The sequence below is a fragment of the Fragaria vesca genome, linkage group LG5, assembly GCF_000184155.1.
Source record: "Fragaria vesca subsp. vesca linkage group LG5, FraVesHawaii_1.0, whole genome shotgun sequence".
Lineage (NCBI taxonomy): Eukaryota > Viridiplantae > Streptophyta > Magnoliopsida > Rosales > Rosaceae > Fragaria > Fragaria vesca.
This window is the reverse complement of record NC_020495.1, coordinates 12,339,472-12,358,929: the sequence shown is the minus strand read 5'-3', so window position 1 is coordinate 12,358,929 and position 19,458 is coordinate 12,339,472. Positions and strand designations below refer to the sequence as shown.

Genomic DNA, 19,458 nt, shown 5'->3' with positions numbered 1-19,458 from the left:
TAATTTGAAATTTATGTTGCTAATTATCAGTTATGGTAGTTGGGTTGATGCTTAATTGAGGTATTAGAATCAAGGGTTTTTGATGAGTTCTGCGACTCTAGAGCTTTGATTATTGATTGGTTGTGTGCTTGTGTTTGATTGTGGGAGTGTAGCGTTGGGTTTACTCGATGTGGAATTTGAGTTACTTGAGAAAGGTTTGTGCTTTGGTTTGAGTTGATTGTGTGAAGGGGAAATTTGAGGATTTGGTAGTGGAAGCAATAAATGGAAGAAGAAAATGGCGATGGAGTTCAACATCAGGGGCTACTCTCCTTCTTGATTCCGTGCCGGGGCTCAAGCATGACACTGGTTTGGCAGCGAGTGGTCTACGGAGGAGCAGTACAAATTAGAGGAGGGCCTTGTCAAGTATTTGTATTTGTTCAGTAGGTAAAAAATGAACGATAGCACACACAAGACGCGCCAAACGCTTGCGCTTCATATCACAGGTAAAAACTCTTAATTTCACTGCGTCACTGTGTGTTGACTCCGTTAGCATGTTACTGAATAGGATTTGAACGCGGTAGAGACTATCAAACAAAGTAAAGGGGGATATCCAAAATACACCCAACTTGAGGGATCAAACTGAAATTTGATTTTCTTAAAACAGACCTTCAAATAACTATTTCTGTTTCTTAATCCCCACGAATCCGACCTCTACATTCCTCTCGGTTCTTCGACTCCCATCTCCGACGCTTACGTCAGCATCGTCACCGTTATCGTCGCCCGGCGGTAAAGTACTCTGATCGCCGGCGAAGGTACATACCATCGGCAACAGTTTGGTTCTTGATCTATCAACTTGTTTAGGATGATGGGCTTAGATTCGATCTATCAAGTTTTGTAGCTTTCATGGCTCAAAGATTGAAAATTAATGATTGTCATTGTGATTGTGGAATTGGGTTTTACAGGTAGTGAAGAAATTTTGAATCTTTGGGAGGTTGAAGGCTTGAATTTGAAAGATGACGCACAGAAGGGCTAACCCAGATGAAATCCAATTGAGGATTGATCCGATTCACGCTGATGTTGATGAGGAGATCACCGGCCTTCGATCCCAAGTCAGAAGATTGAGAAACGTATGCACCCTGATCCTTCTTTAATTTTTATTTTTTTTGTAGTTTAATTTGGGTTATTTACTTTAATGCAAAAGTGTTTTGGGTTTTTCTGGTCTATGTTTGTGTTTTGGTTTCATTTATAATGTTGACATTGTTCTTAAATTGAATGAATATGCTTTCTGAGGTATCATTAAGCGTAAGTATATTGCTTGATGGATTAGGATAGGGTTGAAATTACTTTGCTGAAGGATAGAATGTGGTATATAGGAGCGATACTTCTCTTCGGAATTTTTTGAAAGTTGGTTATGGAATTGCACTCTGACAAGTATTCAATATTGAGCTTGTCCATAAAGATGTTCTTGCAGTTGGGTTAAGGAGAACCATGTGACCGCTAGATGTTAAACAATTGTTTTTCTCTTAAAAGACTCATTGCTTGGGCTTCTATTTAGTGGTATGCGGATTGCAGTCTGTCCAGAAGAGGACCTACATAGAAGGATATGAATAAGAACTTATGAACATCGTATTACAGATGTTATGACCACCCTCATCATGAATTTGAGCATTAATTAGCTGTTATATGGTAAATTATATTGGTTTATACTGCTCCTTTACTGAGTGGTGTCATGCTTAGTATTCAAGAAGTAAGAGTATGTTAGTAGAGGAAAGTATTATCGAAGTTTCCACATGACAAGATGAAAGGTTTCTTTGTACTTACGGAGTCCAAAATGATGTACTTACATATATTATATATAGTTTCTTTTCCCCAGTTTTGGGGTGTTGGGAAACGTGCCTCTAAAATGGTTGGTTGAATTTTCTTAGATATATCCGTCTGCTTTTGTAATTCATTTTGCTACAATGAAACTTTTCATTCCATACTTAGGTGCCTGGGGCTGTCCTTGATTGTGCAACTTGATCAGAACAAAGTTCTAGATAGTTTGAATCTTGATTTCTTATTACTTATTGTTTACTGGTGCAGGTGGCTCAAGAGATTGAAGTCGAAGCCAAATCTCAGAATGCTATGCTCAATCAGCTGGTATGCCTTCAAAGTGTAAACATTATTGCTTTTATAATTCATTTCAATAACAACTGATAGAAGGATTGCAATTCTGTTTTCCACAATTGGACTTTAAGGTTAGAAATCTAGATGGCGAACCTTTTTACCATCATCTAGGATCCTTGGTACCTATACATTGTTTAGAAGAAAGAGACGAAGGAAAGTTTCTCAAAAGTATTAAAATTATATTTAGTATGATTGATGAATATATGGACAGACAGGCGTTCACAGGAATGTACAGAGGTCTTTTCTGTAGTTAAAATAAGTTGTTCTTCATATAAGAGACTTGCTCAAAATCCAAGTGTTAAATCTTAATCTTGTAGATGAATAGAAAAGATAATTGCCATTTGAGAAGGAAATATTAGGAGAGGTAGGATTGTAGAAAACAGAAAAGCACCTTATGTCATAAACGTGCATCTTGCTCAAACTCCCCTTTGGCAGTGGAATAGGTTATACAGTTTGAAATGGTTTTTGGTTTGTGTTTTAGAATATATCGATTTCATGATCTGTTGCTCCTCTTCTCTCTCTCTCTCTCTCTCTCTCACTCTCTCTCTCTCTCTCTCTCTCTCTCTCCCCTTTATTATAAACAAATATTTACATTACTAGAAGGTCACTTAGTTATTGAGTCATGTTGAAGGCAATACTGTACTCCTGATGCTTTTCTTAAGGCCTCCGTATGTTTGCCTTCACATTTTGTGCATGCTTCTCTTTGTCTGTGTGTGGAGAGTGACTTTGCGTGACCCATATTTTTTTGCAGGACATGACTGTGATGAAAGCTCAAGCGTGGTTGAAGAACAATGTCAGGAGATTGAACAAGAGCACCATCCAGAGTGGTTCAAACCATGTTGTCCATGTGGTGTGCTTTGCGCTAGGTTTTTTCTTTCTGGTGTACTTTTGTTTAAAGTTTTTTTAGGTGATGAAGGATGATCTCAAAAGTGCACCTTCCAAATATCTTTTTGTTCAAGAAGAGATTTTCTGGAATGCTGAATTACTTGTCTCATTGTAAAGCCATCTCACGCTTCTGTTAGTATAACAAGTTGAAACATTGACAGTAGCGCTTCAGGTTTTTGAAAATATTTTGGTTGTAGCAGTTGCGTCCTACAATCTTTTGTTTCAGACATTACTTATTAGAGAGATATATGTATAAGAAAGAATGTTATATCATTGTGATTTTTTCTAACCTAGTCAGCTAGATATGAATTGTTGCTCATGCTTTTCCTTTACTCCTGTTTTTTTTTTCTTTTTCTTTCTGCATGGTGGAAGAAACGTCATTATTTTCATGTTGCTTTAGCTTCCAAAGTATGAATGAAGATTAGAAAGCTAGCATTGGCAAGCATTTGAAAATTGCTGCGAACTCTGCATGGCTTCCTGCTTGCTTATCCTAACGTGGTTGAGAACAGTTCTAGCCCACCCTGCAAAGTAAGTTTCGTTGTGACCAACCTGGCCATCTTTGTAGAAGTTAAAGCATTCTTTCTGTTGTTTAGGGTCAGGGCATTCCTCTTCAGCATTAAGATCCCACCATGCACCTCGGTGGTTCATACCGGACTGATCTGCCATCCAGTGATGGGCATACTGGCCGGCCCCGGCAAGCTCTAACCACCCTTTAGGAAAGAATTCCATAATGCTACTGTTTCTATCCATGAAGAGCATGTTTGTTAGCTGAGCTCCATGTGGGGATGCAAGAATATCTGTGTTGGTCATGACCTTAACCTGTTCAAGAACACCAGAATCAAAAATACAAACACTTTAACATCAAAGGTGAAAGGTGCCGCATTCGTTCACAAATTGATGCAGAGTATCTCAATCTATTTAAACTGAAGGAAAACAGTTTTACCTTTATATGCAACAAACGGTGAAAAGAAGTGTTGGTGTTTATTTGCTATACGTGTAGCTTTTCATGAATTGTATGTTCTATCTATGGAGGATATTACTTGGATGATGGAACAGAAAAGTGATGACAAATTATTGCCAAAGGCTATATGCTTCGACAAAATGTGTAAGCATATGTTTACATTTTGTTTGAGCAAATAATGTGTACCAAGTTATGTACTGAGTGATTTTTCTAAATGAGATAAAGCGAGTCTTAATGACAACATATATAGGGATTGTGGCAGTATGTCCTCAGCCTAATACTAAACCTCTGCCTCTTGAGATATAATGGAGAAAGAGGGCAAACCTGATCGCAGAAACTTAGGTCTTCAGACTGAACAACCTCCAACAAGCACCCATCCACCATTGCACACTCCCTTGCAAATATACTAATCACTGCAGTTGGATCCTTGAATGATCTTGAAGCTTTCCTCATTAACAAAGTTAGCCTTATGATTGGCTCCCCTCTGACACCAATCTCTTTCCCTCTACCTGCCGGATTTATGCCACAAAATACTCTTGCTTTACATCTCAACAAGTCAGACACTTGAAGCTTCTTCTCCTTCCCCATTTTCCCTACATTATGTCTCGTCACAACAGCCTTCTCAAAACAATATGGCCCTTCTCCTTTTCCCATTTGTTCAATCATCACTTTCCCAAAGTTTGCTTCCACTAGGTTCTGAAGCCACAATCCCATATTTTCCCTCAGCTCTCCCCAATGGAACAGCACCCATCGCGTCGGCTTCACACACCTGTAACAAGATGGCAACGTTAACAGAAATAACGAAGATTAACATCGAAGGTAAGTACACAAACATCAAGAAAATTGAACCGCAAGAAAACATCAGAAGAATTTTTAAGATGAGAGATCATAACCCGTTCTTGATTGACCATCCCACAAAAGGGACCATGGCAGTGAGTCCATGCCACAAGTTTACATAATCATAGTATGTGTCCGACACAAATGTGAGGCCCTTCAAGAATGTAGTGGAGTTTGGTAGACTTTGAGGCCATGCCAAGGCATACGAGTTTTCGGTGCCATCTTTGTGGTCATGACCCTTGAGGCACAGTAGTCTTCCCTTTGACGCTTGTGAAGGGAAATAGAGGTATTGGGATTCATTTTCTTCAGATGTGTCGCTGAAAGAGCTCATAAACCAAGTGTTGCCCTCCATTGCAGTTTTGGTGAACCTCAAGTCTTTGAGAGGAAGGAAAGTAACCGAGTCTCGGAGCCTCGAGTTAAGATCATCACGAGCATCGTTGTTGCTGGCACCAAGTTCACTTTTCCAGAAATGAAGATCCGATGAAGCAGAAGAGGTGGAGAGTGAAGAAAAGCCATGAAAGAGGATGAGAATGAGAGAAAGTGAAAAGAGACCGATAAGGAGTATAGTTATTGAGGGGCTCAAGCTCTTAGGTCTGTTGGCACTGCTTTTCACTTCCATGGTTTCTTCAAGGTCAAGCATGATTCATCTGGAGGTTTGTATATGTCAACTGAGGATTTGATCGACCTCGAGATTGAGATCTAGTGACACCTTTCAGAAACCAAATAAAATTGTGATTATACTACTTGGGTCAATGGCTGATGCATGTTGCAACATGGTATTTTTTTCGACTGAATGTAACATGTTGATATTAATAGATGAGATTTGGACATTATGTTTTTGTCCTATCATGACTATATTGCATCTCCGGAACTCCTTCAAATAGAATTTTAACACTTGGACCGAGTTTTTTGTTTTTAACACGGACTGAATTCTCTCAAAAAATTTAACACTTGATTCCAATCCATTGGTGCTATGCATTTGGAATAGACTAATACCAACTTGTTCTAGGCTGGGGTCTTTCACTTGCTTATCATTTTTGGGATTCGTTGCTTATTAGAGATCCCAAACTACACACAAGAAAAGGGGTTACGTGGAATCTTATTGAGTCGGATCGGACCCTCATCTTCCCGAGTAAAAGTCCTACAATCATGGTTCACTTAATGCAGAAACTCGAAGGGGGTACTTGAGAACCAAAACTGGAGACGGCTAGCAAAAAGAGGAACTATTGTTAAAATCGCAATCATTCAAAACCAAACAAAAGAGGAACTGAATTGTTAAAATCATCCAAAACCCAACATCCTTCAAGAAGAGACGTTGATAATTTAAACTCGAACTTCAAAATCAGGGTATAGGGGGACAGTTCACTGAACCAAGTACTAAGAAGAGAGTTGATCTACAAGAGGGAACTAAGTACTATGAAGATAACTGATCTACAAGATGGAAAAGGATGGAAGATTATTTGCTTTATTAATAACCAAACACACTATATCACCTATGATACAATGTCGAGAAAGCACAAAGTAATAGACTGCGGCATTCTATTTACACAATCTGTACAAGGATTCTTAATATGTCAGGTTAAAGCCATTATTAGATTAAAATAAGCATATTTGAATGAGACAGAAGAGAAGCACCGAGATTTCACAGCATTACCAATATTAAACCCAAAATACCATCTTCCGTTGCTAAATGTCACTTGATATCTTTGCCCACTGAAGATCATTGCCAGGGCAGGTTATTTGATCCCCCAGCTTAAAAGCAGTTTAGCTAATGATACCGGATTGTGTCAGTTTGTCAGCAGGATCAAAATGCTTTACAGAGGTTAGCTTTCATGTTAGATGAACACTGCTGCTCAATTGGACCTGTGGGACTACACAGCCGGGTCCTTTTTGGCTCAGAAATTCTGACATGTGAAACGGCAGTGGCAAGTGCATCCACTAAACCACAATCATCTTGATCTTCTGACTTGCAACTACCAGAAGATGAAGGACCGCTAAGAGTTTCACTGAGAGAATCATCTCCTGTTTTGTTCAGAACTGCCTTTAGTCTTGGGGCAATTGCAAGTTGGTGGCAAGGTGCTCCTGATTGATTCTTCGACCTCGATTTAATGGGTAGTGCCTTCAATGTTCGCTCAGTATAAAACAATATCCATGGATGCCCTGTGAAACACCAAAAAGATGTCAATGATTTGCTTAGAACTATATAGGGGTCGCAATACAACACTACCGTTATTTGAGGAGCTTGCAATTAGTACAAGTGAAAGCATAAACTTGAGACACGGCTCAGAAATAATGCAAAAGGAGAAGCATACAAACACTGGTAATCAGGCATGGGTTGGGGGTTCTGGCTACCAGGTCATGCATTCAAAATTCCAAAAGTACTACACTACTCTGATCAGCAATAAGTAAATGTGAAACATGGTAGTTTGAAAAAAAAGAAAGCATGTTTAAGCATTGTAATAATCTTCAGACGGAAAAAAATTAAGCATTTTTATAACATACTAGTTGAAGCGCACACGCACCATAGCAGCAAGAAAAAGGTGCTTCATAGGCTATTTTATATTCCATTTAACAAGAAACAGATATCAAATTAGCCCTTATCCCAGAACAAATGAGTTGGGAATTTATAGAAAAAGATGGCACTTCCCAAATTCAACAAAATGATAAACTTACTTAGTACTTCCTCTGCTGTTATCCGTACTGAAACATCCCTAGTCAGCATTCTCCCAAGAAGATCTCGCGCAGGTTTGGAAATTGACTCCCATATCCCTGCATGTAAATCAAGCTTCACAGTCTTTACTGACTCAAAAACTGCTTCTATGGAGTCTCCCTGAAATGGAAGAACACCAACCAAGAGTGCATGTAGGAGGACACCAGCACTCCAGATATCCACTTTCTCAGAGTACTTCCCCACTAAAACTTCTGGTGCAACATAAGCTGGACTTCCAGCCAAACCAGTCAAATTTTGTCCTGCAGAAAGCATGAGAAACGGTTTCATTACATAATAAATTCACATCTAAACAGCTGACAAAGAAAAATAAATTATAAAACCACATGCAAAACACTATGCAAAAAGAAAAATAAGTTCCAATCAAATTGCAATCATGAACGAAACTACTTTGACATAATAATCAAGTCTGCCTCTTCACTAATTACTTATCATAACAGAATCATATGATGAAATTCTAATAAGTACACTGCTCTGCGCTATAAACATAGTTTCAACACTCCTACATGAAAAGCGAGCAACTAGTATAATAACCGGAATGCGAAATCAACAGAAATCATAGAATGAAACCAGGTAACATATAAGCATGTGCTCAGTAGTCTTTGACTCTCTGAGCATGCATAGTTTAATAAAAAAAGGCCATAAAATGCACTGGAACTGAAGTGGTCTACAGTTGGACATGGAAAACAAATTATACTTTGATGCTAAACACAACATGCTACAAACAAGGGATATGGTGTTCACCGTAAGATATTCTCATGGCCAGTCCAAAATCTGCAAGCTTTATCTTTCCTGCTTTTGTAAGAAGAATATTCTCAGGCTTTATGTCTCTGTGCACAACCCCCATATCATGACAATACTTGATAACTAGCATCACTTCCTTGAATATGTTAGCAGCCCGCTGCTCTGAATACTGACCCTCCTGAAGCATCTGATCAATCAATCGCCCACCTGAGCATAACTCCATCACAAGATGAAAACTTTCTGACTCCTCATACACAGCCTGTAATGTCACAACCCCAGGATGTCCGGACAAATGCTGCATTATCTCCACCTCCCTATGAACCGTCTCTTCCCCTTTCTTCAGAGTCTTGCATGCAAATTCTGCTCCACTCCCCCGGGACTGACACAACCAAACTGAACCAAACTTCCCACGCCCAATTGTAGCACCCTTGCTATAATCTTCCTCAATCTTATTCTTCCTACCCATTTGAGTAGCAACATCTATACATCCTATCTTCCTCTTGATACCTCTTCCTGGTGTAACCAAAGACGAAGTCCCACACGGCGGAGCCGTGGCAATGCCTGCAAGCCTGCTCTTATACGATCCCACAGACTCATTCCCTGCGTCATCTTCTTTACACCGCTTCTTCAACCTAGAATAATCCTCTAGCGGCAACGACCGCGAATTGCACGACTTCGATGTCAGAGCCTCCGGTGGATCTGGACATGGGTCATCCACACCTCCTTTCCTCTTCTTCCTCATCAATTCAAACTACCACTACTTTTATCCACAAGCACACACAGTCAGTAAATCAAAGCTGCAATCCAACGCTTCTGGGTTTTCTTCTCCTATAACCAAAAATGTTTCTTTTTCTCTTTTTTTTTTTTCCCTCAAAAACAAAAACACAAATCAACACAGTTTCAGTGCAAAACCCACTAAAATTCCAACACCAAACAATCTCTACTATCTAACATTCAAACTCAAACCCAGAAAAAGAAAAAAACCAACAAACAAAAACTCTGATCCACCAAACTGCATTACACCCAATATACCCAGAAACAAAATTCACTACCATAACACAAAAGCTTCAAAATTTACATCAGATGAATCAAAACCCAGAATCACAACCAGAAAAAGCTTAAAAAAGCAACAAACTTTAACAAAAAGCAACAAGCTTTGGACTCACCCAACAAAATCCCTCACATCTCAGAATCGCAGGATCGGAAACCAGAGACGTCCGGCGGCGCCAACCGAGATTCGATCGAAACCAGAAACCCTAGAAATCGCCGGAGATTTGGGTGGAAGGAGTTAATTATTTTTGGTCCGGTAAAGATTGGTATATGATTGTGATTGATGTGAAAAAAAAGGTTTTGGGGGGTTTAGTCTTGCTTGCCATTTTAACTGAGCGACGTGTCCGTTTTATACACGCCGGTTCCGACCCGGAATCCGAGTCTGACCCGAAGAGGGGTGTGAGGGGAGATCGGGTGGGTGCGGGAGTAGAGGAGGTGTTGTGGTGGAATTGGCGTGTGTTTGACGGCAATGTGGAAAAAGAGTGTCAGGGTGAAGCTTTAGACGCATGTGATATGTGATATATCATATATGTCGTTTTTTTGAGACATATGAACGTGTTGGCCTACATATTTGGTTTGTGTCGTCCGTACGGATTTGCCTAATGCTAATTGCTAAGCCATTAAATGATCAAAGTAACGAACTTGAGGCTTGTATACTTTGTCCACATGTTTTCTTGACCACTTTTCTAAATTGAGCTTCAGTTTTGTCATGAATCTTGACAATGCCTAACTGCTATTGCCGACGTTGGGGTTACTTGCGAGCATTCAACTGTGTAAGTAGTAAATGGTTGAATGTGCAGGCTTAGCAATCCCACACCCGCCCTCAACTTACGAAGTTGTCAAAGTGGCAAGATATTGTTCTACAATGCACAGCTAGAGCATTAGGCATACATATTTTAAGATACCCTCACGGTCTCATATAAGGGGATAGGAAAAGATAAACTTGCAAACATCGAGATCGTTGGATCGAATAAGTAGTCTTATCTCAAAAGCAACAAAGAGTTTTAAAACTTATTTTTGAAGGAGACGAAGAGATACAAACCTGAAGTTTGTTTGTTCATAATCATGTCATTTATCCGACACTTATTAGATACAGTTTGATTGTTCATACTAATTCAATGAGATCACAAATAATTTTCTCTTTAATTGAGATCACGAATAATTTCAAAAGGTTTCGGAGATCATTGTGCACATGGAGAGAAAAAAAAATAGCATGGAGTGTTTATTATTTTCGAGCAAAAAAATATCCAGAAAAGAATTTTCTGCCAAAAAAAAAAAACATAATTATATTCTCTGGGAGACCACTTCAGTTCAGTTGAGTCGCAACTCGTATAGTTTGCAGTGTTAAGCGCTACCGTGTGAAACTCGAAAACGAAATATGGCTCATCAGTACAGCCAAACCTTAAACCCTCCCAAAACCCTCATGATCCCCAAACACCCAAATCCCATCCCCTCATTTTCTTCCTCCAAAACTCTCAAACCCAATTCCAGAAGCTTCCCAAAACTCTCTGTGTCGGCCATGGCCGCCCAAGCGCCGCCGCCCCTGGATGCTCTGCTCAACGGTGCTCGTAAACAAGAGGTGCTTGATGCCATTGGGACTTCCTTGTCTAACTGCCTCTCTGAAACCAACCTCCACCTCACAGTTCCTGGCCTCCAATCCAAAACCAGAGGCAAGGTATATATCAAAATCTTTCCTTTGTTTTTCTTTTGCTTCATTTTGAACATACTGTTGTCGAGGTTTTGATGTATGATAAGGATGTTTTGAACTTGGGAATTGGCAATTGCATTTGGGAGATGGTTTGTATTGAGATGTTTAGTAGTTCTGTGATAATGGTGGTAACAAAGGATGAAGCTTTGAGATGTTTTCGCAAATTTGGTCCGTCGGAAATGTTTAGGACAAGAAATTTACAGGAAGTGGTGGTCATCATAATCTGCCTTCTCACCGAGTACGTTAAACGCCCTTCAAGTAGCTTGAAGGCTACATTGATGTAGCTATGATACCACCATAATGTTAAGCCTGTGACTTTGAAGGTGCATCGTGTTCATTTTGTAATTGCTGCGGCGGTATTATTTGGAAGTAACCAAGGTTACTCTTCTCCAATATGACTTGTTGGCCATGGAGCTAATTTCAAGTGTCTTTCAGGATGGTGGTAATGAGGGTTTTCAGCACCCTAATGGCATTGCATTTGGTTAGTTTTAATACTATATACAGCTTGAGTTTTTCGATGCCTATGGCTAATTAGGCCCAGTAACCAACTTGGTTTAAGCCAAAACTTTCAGTGATTTTTATTTTATTTTAAACTTCTAATTTTTTGGGGCTGTGGTTATTCTCTTCTAGCAATCCATTTGTGGGTTTGTAATGCTCTTTATTGAGGGAAGGACTTTCAATTCTGTGTTTCCCAGGTTATAGATGTTGCTTTCCTTGATCACACTGCAGTCTTTGGTTTGTAATGTAATTAGTTAATTAGAGAAAGACTCTAAATTCTCTGCTTTCCAGGTTAGGGATGTTTATGACTGTGGGGATTATCTTGTTATGGTCACCACGGATCGGCAGAGTGCATTTGATAGAATTCTTGCTTCCATTCCCTTCAAAGGCCAGGTCAGTACTCTTGTTACCATCCCAAAGGAATGAACAGATGTGAGTGCTCTTCATTTTGGTTTAGCGTAGTCGGTTCTGAAAAAAAGAACAAAAGAGGGTCTGAAAGCCCTTTTTTATTTTTCATAATATACTCACTAAGTTGGTGATTAGATAATTAGTAATGATATTTGAATTTCTTTGGTTTTATCTTTGTAGGTCCTTAATGAAACAAGTTTATGGTGGTTTGACAAAACTCAACATATAACGTCAAATGCAGTTGTTTCGGTCCCAGACGAAAATGTAACAATTGCAAAGAAATGTTCTGTTTTTCCGGTGGAGTTTGTGGGTATGATATGATAATCATTATATGTTGAAAATAAAATTTTGAGTACAGGAAGATGCTAACGTTTAGTAAAAGCAATAGTATGTGTTATAGCCATGAAAATCCCACTATAAGCTTATCACATTAAATCCACATCTTGCATAGTCAATGATACCCATGTCAGAGGTTTTGGCTTATTTGAAGATGAGGGCACGGTCTTTATACATTCATTACTCTCTGAGTCTTTAAAATATATTTTCTTCTAATTTGTAGTCAGAGGTTATGTGACGGGAAGTACTGATACGTCATTATGGATGGTCTACAGAAATGGCGTTCGAAATTATTGCGGCAACGTACTTCCAGACGGTGCGCTTTGTCATTAATGTCTTGTGATATTTCTATTTCCAAATTTTTTGTCTAATGATCTATTGATGTTATAGGCTTGGTAAAAAGCCAAAAGCTTCCTGCAAATATACTCACACCAACAACTAAGGCTGCAGATCATGACGTTCCTGTTACTCCAGCTGAGGTTGGTCTCTTTAATATTCTTTTGTCACTCTAAATGGGAGAGGGAAGGAGAAGAGAGACACTTGTTAGGTTAGGCCATCAGGCTGACTTGCTTGTTAGTGAAGATGTTAAACCAAGTCAAAAGGGGAGAGAAGTTCATGCTGGAGATGAAACCAAGTTAGCATGGAGTGTTAGATTTTCTATCCATACATTCAAATGACTTAATGTGTGTGGTGCCATTTTCTTGCAGATTATTGAGAGTGGACTGATGAGTCAGGCCGATTATGATGAAGTAAGTAGGAAAGCATTGAGCTTGTTTGAGTATGGACAGGTAATTTTCTTTTTCTGAGATCTTCTGAAGTTAGGCTTCTGAAAATGTAGTTATCTGTAGACATAATGGGAACTACCTCAATAAAAGCATACAGTATCTGAATGGAATCATAGACTTGCTATCTAGTGAAAAACATGGAATAGAATAAAGGGAACAATGAGGAAAAGTAGAAAGATGAAGCATGAACAACACATCTTTTGATTAGCTTCTACAGCTTTTTGTTTCATTTTTCTTTTCTGTTTATTATTCCTCAGAAGTATGACATATGATTTGATGTTGGACCTTAAAAGTTACATGCGTTTTTGTTTCAAATACGCTGCTTCATTTATACCTAGACACATGGATTAAACATTTTTGTTTTTTTGTTGTGATTTTGTTATAGATCATATATACACAATAAGGCAAATATTGTAGTTGAATTTATACTGATCTATCAGCTTCTTATCTGAAAAATAAACTCAGCCAGGGTAACCAATTTTATCATTTCTGTGATGGTGCAGCGTGTGGCTTTGGAGCATGGGTTGATATTGGTAGACACAAAGTACGAATTTGGGAAGGGACAGGATGGTTCCATACATTTGATTGATGAGGTATTATGTTGCCTTGTGTAAAGTATTTATCATTCCTCCTCACTCACTATACACATTTCAGTTTCAATAATGGTATTAGGTGACTCTTGTTTTTCCTTGCTATTCTAGGTGCATACACCTGATTCAAGCAGATATTGGATTGCACATACTTATGAGGAACGTTTTCAGAATGGTCTTGAACCTGAAAATGTTGATAAGGTATGTACCGTATTTCATACTATCATGTATGATGTGTTGTTTTACAGTTGTTGTCTATAAGAATTACATCTGAACAGCTTTTTTGCTGACATTTAAACTTTGATTCTTAGGAGTTTTTGAGGTTGTGGTTTAAAGATAATTGCAATCCATATGAAGATGAGGTAATGACATAAAATCCATTCATTATTTTTTGTTTGAGAATGTAAAAAATAAAATCTCAGTCTGATTATACAAAAATTTAGGTCCTCCCTGATGCCCCTGAAGAACTTGTTCGTGAACTATCTTGGCGGTATGTCACTTTTCTATTGTGCCTTGCCATTAATTAAACCGTGTGATAATTTCTTCGACATACTCTTTTATCAGGTACAAAGCGACAATGCATGTGTCATAGGTCATTAGGTTCAAAACCCTTAAGTTGATAGAAAACTCCTTATTGACTTGCTAGAAGCTGTTCTTGGTAGTCTTTTTTTTGGTGGAAAACCATCTGAATTATAAGATATTTTGCCCATCCCATGGTACTCCCCATCTTGTGTGATGAGGAGTTTGTTTAGGCCATCCTGTTTGAATAAATCATAATAAGGGATATATTGAGGTTACTAATGCTTGATATGTTGTTTCTCTTTCTGTTCATCTCCATGAGTTCTTTATTTCAATAAATTACTGTTACTTTTCTGTTATGCCCTCTCCTTGCTTCCCCTGTAATGTGTAACTGAGTTATTGTTTTGATCAAGACCATAAAAAGATGGTCAAGTTTTGAGATTTTTCTATCCACTGGTATATATTTTAGTTACTCTTATAATGTACTGATGTTGCTTTTACAATGGCAGATATATTTTCTTGTATGAGACGATCACAAAATCAAAATTCAAGATGCCTTCTACAGAGGTAAAAAGCCTTGTTTTGATTGATATTCTATTTTTGTGTACAAATACTAGCGACATATTCACGGCTGCTTCCATGCAGGAGCCAATACATGATAGAATATCTCGCAATGTGGCACAAGCACTGTCATCCCTGAAGTAACTTCATAGCGAGGAGCAGAAGAATTTTAGCTGAACTAACAAGGACCCTCCCCAAGACCCCACAAAATTAAAAACATACTAGAAAATGTGAGGCATTTATTTCTTGTGATTCATTTGTGCTTTCATGTATGTTCATGGGAAGTCTCTTGGACAGCAAGATGTTGTGCCTTGAATCGAACAGCGGGCATAATTACGCCCAATGATTTTTAGCTTACCGTTTTTCTTGAACAGTTAAATGTATGCTGTTGTTTTTTTACATAGAAGCTTGCTCGCCTAAGAGACGGTCTTTACCGGACCAAGACAAATGAGTTTGACGACTGAAAAGAAATGAGCTCGAACTTGTGTTAAACATGTAATTCTTTCCTAGTAGTATTCATCCTTGTATCCTTCAGAGCTTGACGGCCACCTGAGACCACAATCAACTTTCAAATAGTCCTACCAATTGAATTTCTTACATATGTTGGCGTACTGGAATGAAATTTGAAAAGCATGTATATAGAACCTAGAAGCTAGAAGAGACAAGTCTATGAAGGTTTTCAAGTTCAAAAGGATAAACAAAAAGGAAGTAGACAGGAAGTATGCCTCCGTTGATTGATTAGCTTCAGTTACCATCAGGATACAAAGACCTCTGAAATCTAGATCTCTACAGCTCCTCATAACAACTCGAATTGTGGAGATGACCTTATCATACTTCTAATGTTGACCGATTAATACAGCTTCCCAAATCATTCAGATGCACCCTAAATCATCAAACTATAGACGATAACAGCTAGCTAGGTGATCAAATTCAATTGCTTTTGGCAAAATGGTGCGTAAGTTGAAGTCATGAAGTAACAGTCAAACAGTTAGCCGAGGCCATTGATTCGATCGGTTGTTAGTTTCTTCATTTAGTTCATACGTGTAGCGTAAGAGATGAGATGAGAGGATGCATGACGAACCTACTACTACTTTACCGGTCTAACACACTACTGAGTCATGGGAGTAGCAATACCCTGCTCTTATATAAACCTCCTCCAGTTACTGGTACAGCAGTATCCCATCACCTTGTGCATGTTCGACCCAACCTGCATTCCAGGAACTCCACTGCCTCGAGGCTTCTACATCCACGGATTATGGCCTAGCAATTTCACGTATCCACATGACCAGTGTGTGGGTACATTGTTCGATTACAATCAGGCATATCTTAAGCGTGCTATTACATCTTACCGACTTAATTTAAATCATCCTTTCCGGGCAAAACCTTACCCTGCGGTTGGCATCAGAAGCGCCGTCGATGCAGTGTTATTACATCTTACCGACTTAATTTAAACCATCCTTTCCGGGCAAAACCTACCCTGCGGTTGGCATCAGAAGCGCCGTCAAAGCAGCACTCGGAGGAATCACAGTTATCACACCATCCACTATGTGCAAGATCAATCCTGCGGGTGACAACTATCTCCATGAAATCATCCTATGTCTTGACAAAACGCTTGCCAGCTTCGTCAATTGTGTTCGAGCATCCAGTTGCAGTGGAATTGTAATCTATCTCTAGCTAATAAGAGATCACGTAGTGATTCATCTGAGCAGATGAATTCTAGTACGTGTTAGAAAGAACGCAAAGAAACAAAAAGGTCACACATATCAGAAAAATGAGCACAAAATAAAAGTAAAAGCAAAGGAAGAACTAGAGCCATTCAAGTATACTTGTATAATGTGTATGATTATACAAAGAATAATACGAATATGCAAATAAGCACAAAATTCTTGGAACAAATTTTTACCAGCTTGATTAAAATGTTGCTGATTTGCAATTTTAATTGCGGCGATGTTGGGATTTCTTTGGCCTTCAGTTGTGGAGGTGGATGCTGGTGGGTCGGAGGAGGGCTGGGTTCTCGCAGCTTTGTTATATACCTTATCTCACGCTCACTCTGAACCTTGAAATCTCTCTCCGATAGATGAAGTCGGTGACTTGGTGCCACAGGAAAAAGACAGGTGGAGGCTGGAGGTATAATTATACCAATCGAAGCAATTATACATTGCTGAAAAGGACAGAATGAACAGTAACCAATCTCACATCTTTGGTAGGTATAATATCATTCTTCATTTCAGTGTGTACCAGCAGTTATGAGTGCATTCTCAGAGAAAGGGGAAGAGAAAGAGAAGGCTGCGAAAGAAGCTAGAGAAAATCTCAAGATTCTGGAAAGTGGACTAAAGGAAAAGCATTTCTTTGGAGGTGAAAGCATAGGCTTCGTGGACATAGCTGCAGGGTGGATTGGAGTATGGGCTAGAATGGTTGAGAAAATTGCAGAAGTAAATCTAATTGATACCGAGACGACGCCTCTGCTTGATGCTTGGTTCAGAAGAGTCCTTGAAGTTCCAATTATAAAAGAGCCTGCCACCTCAAGATAAATTGCTGGAGCACAACAAAGGCTTTTACAAGATTTTGACTGGAGGATCAAGTTGAAGAATTTGCCACCATTTCTGCCTGGTTTCTGCATATTCATCTTTAAATTTAGTATGTATACTATTTATATAAAAAGAATAAAGTGGGCTTAGCACATTTGATATACAAATAGATTCACAAGGGTGAAGATATTTTGCATTGTTAGCAGCAATTTGATAAAATAAATGGAGACATATTAGTACCTGCACAAATGAAGAAGTATCTTGTCTAGTGACTGCTAGTCTTGGGGAAGATTAAAGGACCCAAAAAGCAGCCATCATTAATTATACTTCACAGAGAGTCCTTGCATCTGCTTACACATAAACATTGAGAGAATCAACAAGAGCAGAAGTCTCATCATCCAACTTAATTCTGTCCTTCTCCATCATCATAAAGATGTGAGAGGCTGGCCTTTGAGCAGAACTGTGCATTCTTAACAATGATTTGTATAATGGCAAACTTGCAAAACCCAAGTTATGAATAACTCTAATATACCAATTTGCATCCTCAAATTTCCCATGCCTTTCGAAATAATCAGCAAAGGCCATAACAGTATCATCTGATGGCCTCCAATGACAGTCTTGCAACATCGCAAATCCTTGTTTCATTGCTTCAACTGCTCCGTCCATGTTTTGGTTTTTCAGCCTTCCTTCCATAAGGATCTCCCATGTCTTATAATTCGGGCAACCGCCTCTATCCAACGCGTACTTGTGTAATGACTCAGCCTTTTCCACCATTCCATTCCGCATGTATGCGCCTAGAAGGACATTAGAGACTCGAACATCATATCTAAAGCAATTGGACTCCCATTCCCTAAAAATCCTCTCAGCTTCCATAATATCACCTAGCTTCACCAGGGACAACACTATATGCATGTAATTAGTACTCGGAATTCTCCCAGCTACTCCCTTACTAGCTCCCCAAAGCCGTAGAACATCCTCTTTACTCTTCAACGACGTATACTGTGTAATGAGGAAGAAATAACCAAGACGATTACAGTTAGAAAGCTTCTCTTCCGCATTACTCAAAGCCAACTTGGCTTTCTCCACAAGCCCTGCTTTCATATAAATACCAGCTAAAGTTGACAAAGTGCTCCATCCAACCTGAACATTCTCATCACTCACCATTTCTTTATAAACCACCTCAACCGAACCAACCCCAGACAGCTTCGCATTTGCATTCATCCAAAGATTATACGACAGAACAGTTAGCGGTACCTTGTTACTCCTCATCTTCTCTATAACAAGCGGCACCTTCCCAAACTGCCCCGTCCCCATATACAACCTCATCATATCATTATACAAATTAGAGCTCACCACCAGCCCCAACCCTCCAAGCTTCTGCATCAGCTCCTCTGCCTTTTCAACGTCCCTTGCCATAACATAACCATGTAGCAGAGCAACACATGCCGCTTTACGCGACGCCGTATCAGTCAAATTCTCAAAATACTCTTCTGCTTCCAACATTTTATCTTGTCTAATCATTGATTCTAATCTTATCACATGATCCACCGGTGACATTCGATAATTTCTTTGATTTTCTATACATTTTATCACCTAATTCATAATCAACAACATGATTATGATTATAATTATGCTAATCTCATTTTTATTTCATAGCAAAATTTTCAAATAACAGAAATTTCAGAGATGAAAACCTGAAGAGCGTGATCGAAGCGCTTGGATTTCAAGAGCTGGATGGAAATGCGGCGGAGCTGGGGGACGGAGACCTTGTGGCCTTGGCTGACCCAATCTTGAACCACGGCGGTTGCGGTCCGGCCCGGACTTTTGAGCTTGGAAATCTGGCTCTTGAGCTCGCCGACCAGTGAAAAGGAAGAGGAAGAGGTGCGTGATGACGTCAGCCTCCACGTGTCCCAATCTTGAACCACGGCGGTTGCGGTCCGGCCCGGACTTTTGAGCTTGGAAATCTGGCTCTTGAGCTCGCCGGCCAGTGAAGAGGAAGAGGAAGAGGAAGAGGAAGAGGTGAGTGATGATGTCAGCCTCCACGTGTCGAAAAGAGGGAACCGGCGTTTCAGAGCGGCGACAGAGCAACGGCTCGCCATGGGAGCTGGTGAAGAGTGAGGGTAGAAAGTGAGACATTATAAGCAAATGAGGAGAATTTAGTAATTTTAATCCTAG

General features: G+C 39.4%; 6 protein-coding genes across 6 annotated transcripts; 3 read left to right on the top strand and 3 right to left on the bottom strand.

Annotated features, from left to right (window-relative positions):
• Nucleotides 1-620: 620 nt before the first annotated feature.
• LOC101309837 (bet1-like protein At4g14600-like) lies at nt 621-3,353 on the top strand. Its single transcript, XM_004299648.1, has 4 exons — nt 621-791; nt 942-1,106; nt 2,062-2,118; nt 2,897-3,353. The coding sequence occupies exons 2-4, from the start codon at nt 993-995 to the stop codon at nt 3,050-3,052; spliced, it is 327 nt and encodes a 108-aa protein (XP_004299696.1). The 5' UTR covers nt 621-791; nt 942-992; the 3' UTR covers nt 3,053-3,353.
• A 31-nt stretch (nt 3,354-3,384) lies between these two features.
• LOC101309547 lies at nt 3,385-5,587 on the bottom strand. Its single transcript, XM_004299647.1, has 3 exons — nt 4,885-5,587; nt 4,316-4,760; nt 3,385-3,849 (listed from the first exon to the last, which is right to left on the bottom strand). The coding sequence occupies exons 1-3, from the start codon at nt 5,466-5,468 to the stop codon at nt 3,460-3,462; spliced, it is 1,419 nt and encodes a 472-aa protein (XP_004299695.1). The 5' UTR covers nt 5,469-5,587; the 3' UTR covers nt 3,385-3,459.
• A 688-nt stretch (nt 5,588-6,275) lies between these two features.
• Nucleotides 6,276-9,632, bottom strand: LOC101309257 (serine/threonine-protein kinase PEPKR2-like). Its single transcript, XM_004299646.1, has 4 exons — nt 9,467-9,632; nt 8,301-9,060; nt 7,502-7,798; nt 6,276-6,988 (listed from the first exon to the last, which is right to left on the bottom strand). The coding sequence occupies exons 2-4, from the start codon at nt 9,040-9,042 to the stop codon at nt 6,633-6,635; spliced, it is 1,395 nt and encodes a 464-aa protein (XP_004299694.1). The 5' UTR covers nt 9,043-9,060; nt 9,467-9,632; the 3' UTR covers nt 6,276-6,632.
• Nucleotides 9,633-10,724: 1,092 nt separating this feature from the next.
• Nucleotides 10,725-15,124, top strand: LOC101308969 (phosphoribosylaminoimidazole-succinocarboxamide synthase, chloroplastic-like). Its single transcript, XM_004299645.1, has 12 exons — nt 10,725-11,025; nt 11,848-11,949; nt 12,145-12,274; nt 12,524-12,616; nt 12,691-12,779; nt 13,008-13,088; nt 13,589-13,678; nt 13,787-13,876; nt 13,987-14,037; nt 14,119-14,165; nt 14,704-14,761; nt 14,840-15,124. Exons 1-12 carry the CDS (start codon nt 10,729-10,731, stop codon nt 14,897-14,899), a joined length of 1,188 nt encoding a protein of 395 aa, XP_004299693.1. The 5' UTR covers nt 10,725-10,728; the 3' UTR covers nt 14,900-15,124.
• A 1,496-nt stretch (nt 15,125-16,620) lies between these two features.
• On the bottom strand, nt 16,621-19,382 carry LOC101304196 (pentatricopeptide repeat-containing protein At5g27460-like). Its single transcript, XM_004301302.1, has 3 exons — nt 18,978-19,382; nt 17,524-18,876; nt 16,621-17,369 (listed from the first exon to the last, which is right to left on the bottom strand). Exons 1-2 carry the CDS (start codon nt 19,380-19,382, stop codon nt 17,635-17,637), a joined length of 1,647 nt encoding a protein of 548 aa, XP_004301350.1. The 3' UTR covers nt 16,621-17,369; nt 17,524-17,634.
• Nucleotides 16,703-17,286, top strand: LOC101304485 (probable glutathione S-transferase-like). The gene is made up of 2 exons (XM_004301303.1): nt 16,703-16,765; nt 16,987-17,286. Exons 1-2 carry the CDS (start codon nt 16,703-16,705, stop codon nt 17,284-17,286), a joined length of 363 nt encoding a protein of 120 aa, XP_004301351.1.
• Nucleotides 19,383-19,458: the final 76 nt, after the last annotated feature.